The sequence below is a fragment of the Brassica napus genome, chromosome A10, assembly GCF_020379485.1.
Source record: "Brassica napus cultivar Da-Ae chromosome A10, Da-Ae, whole genome shotgun sequence".
NCBI classification, from domain to species: Eukaryota; Viridiplantae; Streptophyta; class Magnoliopsida; order Brassicales; family Brassicaceae; genus Brassica; species Brassica napus.
The window spans coordinates 6,140,152-6,149,845 of NC_063443.1; the positions used below are offsets into that span (position 1 = coordinate 6,140,152).

The following is a 9,694-nucleotide window of genomic DNA, read 5'->3' on the forward strand; positions in this document are numbered from 1 at the left end:
TTCTTTTGTAAGGCGAAGCCCCCTGAGTGTGAAGAAGTTATGAAAGTAGTCAAGTAATATGGGCGAGCATCAGGTCAATGTATCAACTTTGATATTCTTCATTACTCTTTTAGTAGCAGCTTTGGCGTCTTGTTCAATTCTCAGATTCATTAGTGGCGAGAGTTCTTCAGGGAAAATACTATCACCTGAGTTCGCCTTTGCGAATCGGTGCAGTGGATAATCCATCTTATGTGTGGACGAGTATTATAGCGGCAAAGAAGCTATTACTTTTGGGTATCAGGAATAAAGTGCATTCAGAATATGAAATTAATGTTTGGCAAGATCCATGGATTCCTTCAACGCCAGCAAGGCCGACTCGTCCCAGGGCCCCAGTAGTACATCCAAGGATGACCATCAGTAGTCTTATTAATTTTGAATCAAAGGAGTTGGACGCTCGACTACTAGAACAGTATGTAGATCAAGAGGACATACCGATGATTCAGAGTCTGGCTATAAGCCATGCTCATCGAAGAGATACGTTTTGCTGGAGCTATACCAAAAATGGTCAATATACAGTCAAGTCTGGATATTGGGTAGCTACAAATATACTGACAAATGATGAGGAAAAAGCAGTTCTAGAGCCCAGTATAACCAAACTTCAAGCCTTTGCTTGGAAAGTGAATGCACCACAAAAGATTTGGCATCTTATATGACAATTAATTTCAGGGTAGGTAGCAGTCACAAGGAATCTGGTACGTTGCAATATGCGATGTGATAACTATTTCCCAAAATCTGGAAAGCCAAAAGAAACTGTTACTCATGCGATCTTTGAATGTCCACCGGACTTACAAGTATGGGCATTATCATCAACACCGTCAAGCTCTTAAAATTTTTCTATCTCGAGTATCTACGCCAACATGGACTATTTATTTTTGGAGGAAGAATAGTATTATGGAGCCAGAAGATGATAGAGACCCTTATCCTTGGATAATTTGGTACATTTGGAAGGCTATGAATGATAAACTTTTCAAAAGAATAGACAGGGACCCACTGGAGCTAGTCAGATATGCAGAGAGTGAATGTCAAGCTTGGCACAATGCAAAGGATACTATACTTGTTCCTCCACAGGTGCAAATTGTTGAAGAAACACAAGCCTTAAGCTTGGGTAATATTTGCATGGTGGATAGTTCATGGACCTCCACAAATCAATTCAGTGGAATTGGATGGGTTTGGAAGGATAACATAGGAAATATCCAACTAATGGGGACACGGAACTTAAGGAGGCGAGAGACACTAAACTCGGAACTGGAAGCGCTAATATGGGCAATGAAAAGCATGCTACAACATTCGACATGTCAGAGATTTGAGACAGATTGCAAGGACATGATTGCAATGTTAAAGGACCCACAAGCTTGGCCAAACTTCTCAACTAAGCTAGAGGGCATTCAAGTTCTCCAGATGTGTTTTCCGGACTTCAAGATCAGCTACTTCCCAAGGGCGCAAAATGAAATTACTGATTCGCTAGCTAGGAATGCCCGTTCTTTTCATAATTTTATTTGTTTTGTTGGTTGTTCTATTCCGGTCTGGTTACCTATACCACCTCAAGTTTGAGTAATAGAATAGCCGATTTGTTGAAAAAAAGAAAATATGTTTCATATAATTGCTTCTTTTTATGTACATTGTGTATAATTTTTCATATTTTCTGACTCTTAAAATATTTTATATGAATTTTTAAGTAATCCAGGGATATCTAAAGTCCTAAATGGACCCAAAAATATTTATGGCAATTTATTCTGTTTTAGCAAATTTCCATTAAATAAATATACAATATTAGAATTGTGGATTCAGGGTATATGCCTACCTGTTGACAAAGTTTCAAACGATCGGGTAAATATGAGCGGTATTTAAAACCGAAATTCTCCAGATAAGAAAACTGTTAAAACTGATGTTGACAAAATTCTCCAAATAGAAAAATATATATTTTCACATAAAAAATACTGTTAATGTTTCTGAAAACAATCTTAGAAAAAAAAAAAGAGAACAAAAGAAGAAAAAAAAGCAATCTAATAAGACGAAAATAAAAAACTTAATAACATGATTATAGCACTAATTCACACAAAATATTTCATTTCATCGTTTGGGGTTAGTCAAGGACACCGAGGGTTCCGACCAGGACCTCCGTAGTAAAAGTAAGTCCCCCATACATTGTTTTTACCTTGTCTGATGTTATAACAAGCCGGATGATCAGCCAAGACATGGAGATTGCTCAGAGGCAAGAGATTGTTGTCCCAGTCTACAACTTGTAAGTTCCTGAAGTATGCAGCTTTCTCAAAGCCTTCATCTGCGAAATGGCCACTTCCCATCTGTGTTCCTGTGTGACCGCCGCTTGACCGGCTGTTAACAACTTCGCCGCCAAATTGAACCATACTTGCATGACTCCTCAAGTGACTGAATAAAAAGACTGGCCAGTAACCCACAAGAAGTCCATTTCCTAGTTCAAGCCACCAATGCCCATGTTTCGGATCCTGCGTTATGTTTAATTAACCACAATTGGGTACACCACGTTTAGGTCCAAGAGAAAGAAAAATAAAGAATAGTATAAATGAGAGAACAATATCAAAACACTATGAAACCCTTAATGAATGGATATATATATAATTTCTTAATTAGTGAACTCAACATCTGACATGTTATCATCATGTTTTTGTTTAGTGATTGCGTTTACTCTTAGCAACCGAGGTATTAAAAAAGTTAATGGTTGTGTCTTTAAGATAAAAAGCAAGCAAACAATCTAAGTCTTCAAAACCAACATGAACGATTTCGCAAATAATGTATAAAACCTTCATTATAAGTATTCTTTTACTTAACCATCGTTAGTTGAGTTACCATTTAAAGTTATGTCTTTCCCTCTGTTTCACAAAGAGTTCATTTTAACATTTTTTTATACAAAAAGGGTTATTTTATAGTTCAATGCAATTTATATTTACTTTAAATTTAATATTAATTACCAAATGTTTTAATTTTATAAAAAAATTATTTATCTTAAATACTATCTATTAAATTAATTTAATTAATAAAAACATTAATACATTTTAATTATTTTCTTAATTTATGTTTAAAATGTCAAAGTGATATTTTTTGGCAAACTGAGGAAGTATATTTTTTCATACTTAAGGGAGATCAACGTACATTTGCCCATATAGGTTTTTAGTTGATGTGATGAAGTTGTCATCAATTTCATATCCTCAATTTAGTGCTCTCACCAAATCAAGCCTTTTTATTTATTAACAATGTTTTTTTTGAAAAAAACTGACGTTACCTTTTTTTTATTACTCCGACTTATGAAATTCGAAGTTGGTTCCTTTTTTTTATTGTTCCCAAAGATTTGCTTGTATTCAAAGATTTGCTTGTATTCAAATTTCACAGAAACTACTGTGACACACACATTGTAAAAGTTAAGCATTTCAAGGGGTCATTTTCATTTGTTTGATGAGTTGTAAATTTTTAGGTTAATATATTCCGTTCGTTTTGTTTACCTGGGTTATGTCTACGACAAAAAAAATTTATCACCCCCAATGATACCATGAGAGTTTTGTATAAAGTTTTTGAATCTTTCCAGGATACTGTATATGTTGAAAAACATAAGAGAACTGATTTAATTACTTCTTTCGTTTGCACATGTAAAAAGTACTTCAAAATTAAGCATCCTGAATTGGCATAGTGAAAAGATGAATGATTTATCGGAAAATAATTCGCGACATCAGATTAATGAAACCAAAACACGAAAAAATGTCATGTGGTAATTGCAGGTTTAATTAGTAAACAAGTCTTTGTGGACTTACACTAAGATGATTACATTCTTAGAGTGCAAAGATGTTGTGTTTTGTGAGAAGGAGTGAAATGTACATCCCAGTTTGTGGTATATGTTGAAAGACTTAAAGAAAATTGATTAGATTACCTATATCATTAAAATGTATTTACTTTTTTGGTCACACATTCAGAAAAAGATTCTATAGTTAATTATGTTTGAGTTTGAATAGTAGAAGGATGGGTGACATATCGAAAGATGATTTGCAATAACAGTTAGTAAGGTTAAAGCACGGAAAATGTCATATGGTATGATAAGATCAATAAATAAGTCTTTTGAACCTAGATCAATAAATAAGTATTTTGAACCTCTGAAAAACAAATACAATCCTCTTGGCACGAAATGAGACTCATGGACCGAGTGAACGGACATGGTCACGGATGGTCCGATCCTTACAATTTTTCCATGGGCAATGTTCAAAGAAAAATTGTGATGGGAAGATAGAGTAAGTAGACATGATATCAAATATAAGCGACCATTCACTGTTCACTAGGGAAGAATTAGGATCCGAATGGTGATGGTCTATCCCGCACTGCACTGTTATTAATAGTAAAAAAAATCTCTATATATATCTATATGTTTTTTTACTATTTGAATTACACCGTGGTTGTTCCGCATTTTACCACTTAGTATAATACTGTTCATATGTATATTATATCTATGTCATGTCTTAAAAAGTAGATTTATGTAACGAATAAAGAAAAGTACATCAAAACATACTTTTAAAACACAATGAAAGAATGGTTAGTGGGGCTCAAATTAATAGTTGGAGGGGATCAAATTACTATACACTATCATATGTATATTATATATATATATATATGTCATGTGTTAAAAAGTAGATTTATAATGTGAAATAAAGAAAAGTAGCTGCAAAACATTTTTTAAAAGACAATGAAAGAATGGTTGGAGGGGCTCAAATTAACAGTTGTGTGATAAGCTTATTTTTTAATGTGTCGGTCTAAACTTAAGGATTTTTAGCAAACATATTCGTAGCGTATTATGCGTTATTGACTTAATGTGTGTCGGTCATACTGCTTTTTTATGTACTTATCTTAATGGCCTAAGTTTGAAGCAAACACATAAACGAAGTATTAATTACAGAAAACATTTTAAATTGTAAAAGGGGGTCGTCAAATTCTACTTCTTGATAATATCTAGAAAGAAAAGAAGAACAGGGCACCTGTTAATGCGCTAAACTACACATTCCGATTCATTTAAATGTCGATCGAAGGTTATTGGTTAATTCAAAACATCACATGCGTACGTACTACTATGACTTGATTCTACCATAATTTTCATCAAAAACTGATATGAAAAAGAATATTAAATAGATCAATATTGTATTTGGGTTGACCAATATCAACTATGTATAAGGACAAATTGCAAGCTTTTAGGAATTAATTATATTGTCACAAATTGTAAGTTTTCAGGAATTTTTTTGTCCTTATCAATAAATCGAATAGATAAAATATGTTTAGAAGTGGGGAAATAAATGGAAGAAAAGAAGACTGACCTTCCAAATCATTAAGCCGAGATCAAACTGTCTTCCATTGTAAGAGGACCTTGGGGAAATCGCTGCGCCAATTGCAATTTTATTGTTGGTTTGTACGAACCCTGAGCAAAGTAAATTGTAGCATCCAGTCGCTTGGTATGCATCTGTCTGCTTTTCAAATATTAAATTCAATTTCGTTTCTATAATAGTAACATACATAAATAAATAAAAAATAGAGAACTCGTCTTTACCGTCCAATATGTGAAGAATCTTGGATAATTATCTCCGTATAGCTCAGGACTAACCTGAAACAGATTTCAAATGCTCTATAATTACTAATCAATAAGGACTAATCACCAACCTAATTACTGGACCCACTCTTTATCCTCATTCTTTTCCAACTTACTACTGTATACTAGAATAGTGGGGTGGTTCTCCATTTAAAATATTTCTAACGTATCTCTATATTTGTTTTTATAGCTACGTTTAGATACAAATCTACTATAATCTACTTATATTTCTTTTTATAAAATATAAATTGTTACTTTTTCTTCTATATTTAAAGGTAAATAGCATTTCTCTCTACTTAAAGTAAGAAGTACATAAATAATATTTAAATGCATATACCGAAGTAAATTACACACCTATTTATAATTTCTTTATTTTAGAGAAAAATAAGATATTGTAAATGATTTTATAAAATTAAAAAACTAATAAAAATTGATTGTTTCGGGAGTTAATTTTTATGCTTTTTGAACTTATGTCGTAAAATATCAAAACATAGAAAACACTATTAAATCCCGTCCGCTTTGCAATATAAAAGTTGTGTATAATATGATGATAGTTTTGAGTTTATCTGAAAAGTATTCACTTAATATATAAAAATGAAAATATAAAATGTAAATAAACAATCTAAATAGATTTTATAGCTAGGTTGATTCTTATCACTCAACGAGGCCTTTTTGCCGAGAGAAACTTAGGCTGATTCTTTTAGTGATGAAATATTAATCAGCTAATTAAAGATTAGTAAATCAATAATTTTTTTGTTCTTTAAATAAACAGAAATCATGCTTATATAGTAACACGAGTGGTACCTGCCAACCAGCTTCAATGGTGTTTAAGTCATGGCCAAATGAGCCAGAGATTAGCCAAATCTGAGACAAACTAAACTCGTAAGCATCAGTGACACGTGGCGCCCACACGTTAATGCTTGCTTTTGCTCCATAGTACTGTTCTCCATTAACAAACACGACTGCGTGCTGCATGTAAACTAAACTATTAATGAAAAACCTTTAAATCTTACACCTTTATAATTAATTTTAGGTTTACATTTTATTTTTCAGTATCAAGAACATAGTTTGAACATTCAAAGACCTTTTTCTTTTCTCAAACGAATCATTTTTAGAATGCTTTTATCTCATGTTGGAGAATAAAATGCTTTATTGAACCAACAAAAGTTAAAAAGTAAAAAGCATTAAGAATACAAAACTATTCTCCCGCATGATGGATTCGTAAGAGAGGTGTAGAATAAGTTACCTCGTGACCGCCTCCGGAGGAGTCTCGTCTGATTGGTTTCTTCAGTCTCCGACCAAACCGTCTAACTGATCTTGCCCTCAAAACATCAGTCTTCGTCGTCCTTCGAATCGGTATTGACCCAATTGGACAACATTCACCGGACTGACTCCATAACTGATTAAAACTTTCTTCATTTGTTGTTTCATTTGCAATACTTGGCATCTCTGGCAAATCCTGCATGTTTTCCATATATATATAATCACTTTTTTTTTCAATAACCAAATAGATTTTGTATAAACTCAAACTAATAGCTGAAATGCCCAGAGTGGATGTGGCTGCCAAGAGGAAAACGAGTTTCATATTTCGTTGGAACTTGATTTCTGGCTTTGACCTACATGTGGAATCCTCTATTCACTCAAACATACCTCTACACCACACGCTTTGGATTTATAAAAATATTTCTCTTTTCTAAAATTATAAAACAAGTACACTGAAAGAGAAAATTAATTACCAGTGGTTTCTGCCCTCTTAGCTGGGGATGATCAAATGCTGGTTGCAGATGTGACGGTACACATTCTATTACATCTCCATCTGGGCTCTACAGTTTCACAATAACAAAAACAAGTTTTTTTTTTTGACTAAATAACAAAAACAAGTTCTCATAAATTTAAAAAGAAACATAGGCTTCTATAATAAGGGTATGTTTGGTTACGTGGATTGTTTTGATGGAAGGCTTGTTGATTCTCTTGAGATATTCTTCTATTCTTCTAAGGTTCTGAATCTCTTTCTTGGGTCTGAAGGAAGTTTGGTTCTTATAATGAAGATCCGACCCAAGTGACAAGTCTAGTTGAAGAGAAGAAAGAAGAAGAAGAAACCCAATAAATTTGGATGTGACAGTTGAAGAAGAAAATGAAGAAGAAGAAGCCATAACTAGAGAATGTAAGGACTGTTTTGTAATGGATTGGTCTATTTGTCTCCTTGTGCTTTCCTGTTTTTTTGCACAAGAACAAAGAAGAAGTAGAAGAAGGAGGAATGAGAATGATAAGTTGGTTTAATCCCAATGTCCAGACAGAGGAAAACAGAGAGCAAGCAAACAAAAACTACTAGTGTTATTTTTGGTTAAATGCTATTTCTTCTTTTTTTTAGGGGGTTTCTTCGGGTTTGTAGAATCTCAAACTTTCTCTCTGATTTCTAGCATTTGCTTTAAAATAAAGAAATTAATAAGGAGAGAAAGATATGAAGTTAAGTGGCTTTGGGGTTGTGTTTCTGACAGTGTAGGCTTTGACAGGCACGAATTACCATTTAAAAGAGAGTGCTTAGAGGGTGGGCCTTTTTGCTTTTTGCCTTTCCCCAAGTTTTTTACCCATAACCTCATGTTCACTTAAGCATCTTCTTTTTTTGAATATTACTTAAGCATCTTCTTTACTTCACTCGAAATGGTAATAAGTTAATAATGATAATTATCTACCAACACATGATGACGATGGGACATGGATCTATCACTTGGAAAAATTAAGGTTTAAACTCTGTTTGTCATCTTATTCATGACTTTTTTTTTATCTAAACTATTTAGATCATTTCCAATTGAGCACTATTTTCTCCTCTATAATTTATCTATTTTAGAATTACTCTAAACACTACAAGAAAACGTATCTTTACCGAGGAAGTTTAACGAGGAAAAATAATCCTCGTAAAAAAACGTTGATTTTGCGAGGAAAGTACGTTGAGAAAGAAAAGCATCGTTATTTCGTCGTAAGGTAACGACAAAAAATATTCGTCGTAAAGACGATGTAAATTGACGTGGCTTTTACGAGGAAATAGTTTTTCCTCGTAAAAGCCACGTAAATTTCGCGAGTGCTTTACGACGAAATATTTTACGTGTACTTAACGAGGAAATTTTGAATCCACCAACTTGGTAGGTGGCTCACTTTTTTTTTTTGCCATACAATTAATTTTCGTCGTAATTTCATAGTAAAATTACAACTACCAGATTCGAAATTTTCTATAAATATGGATGTTGGAACATCATTTTAAACACACCAACAACAAAAAACGTGAAAGAAAAAAAAATGGCTGGCTCTGGGACTATTTACGAGTTGCGGAATTGGATGTATATGCATAGAGATGCTAACGGGAGAGTGACGAAAGAATACCTTGCGGGGCTGGAGACATTTATGCACCAAGCAGATTCAACACCGCTCGCCCAAGAAAGTGGTAAGATGTTCTGTCCTTGTCGGAAATGCAACAATTCGAAATTGGCAAACCGTGAAAATGTTTGGAAGCATTTAATAAATAGAGGTTTCACGCCAAATTACTATATCTGGTTTCAACATGGGGAAGGTTATAATTATGATCAGAATGAAGCTAGTAGTAGTAATAGCAATTTTCAGGAAGAACCGGTTAATCATCATTTGCATAATGAACATAGTTACCATCAGGAGGAGATGGTAGATTATGATAGGGTTCATGATATGGTAGCTGATGCATTCGTAGCTCATGATGAAGATGAAGAACCTAATATAGATGCAAAAAAGTTTTACGGAATGTTAAACGCGGCGAATCAACCACTTTACAGTGGTTGTAGAGAAGGTCTCTTTAAATTGTCGTTGGCTGCTAGAATGATGAATATTAAAACTGATCACAATCTACCTGAAAGTTGCATGAACGAATGGGCGGACTTGTTTAAAGACAATGTGTCTGCTGATTCTTATTATGAGATTCAGAAATTAGTTTATAGTCTTGGGTTGCCTTCGGAGATGATAGATGTCTGCATCGACAACTGCATGATCTATTGGGGAGATGATGAGAAGCTAGAAGTATGTCGATTCTGCAAGAAG

General features: G+C 33.6%; 1 protein-coding gene across 2 annotated transcripts; it reads right to left on the minus strand.

Annotated features, from left to right (window-relative positions):
* Window positions 1–1,945: 1,945 nt before the first annotated feature.
* On the minus strand, window positions 1,946–8,134 carry LOC106422577. Of its 2 annotated transcripts, none has more exons than XM_013863358.3 (7): window positions 7,570–8,134; window positions 7,369–7,455; window positions 6,879–7,091; window positions 6,437–6,601; window positions 5,594–5,647; window positions 5,364–5,510; window positions 1,946–2,504 (listed from the first exon to the last, which is right to left on the minus strand). In XM_013863358.3, exons 1-7 carry the CDS (start codon window positions 7,783–7,785, stop codon window positions 2,127–2,129), a joined length of 1,260 nt encoding a protein of 419 aa, XP_013718812.3. In that variant the 5' UTR covers window positions 7,786–8,134; the 3' UTR covers window positions 1,946–2,126. The 2 variants fall into 2 exon arrangements, with proteins under 2 accessions (XP_013718812.3, XP_048598682.1); XM_048742725.1 differs by having other exon boundaries at window positions 6,879–7,248; window positions 7,570–7,722.
* Between the last annotated feature and the right edge of the window lie 1,560 nt (window positions 8,135–9,694).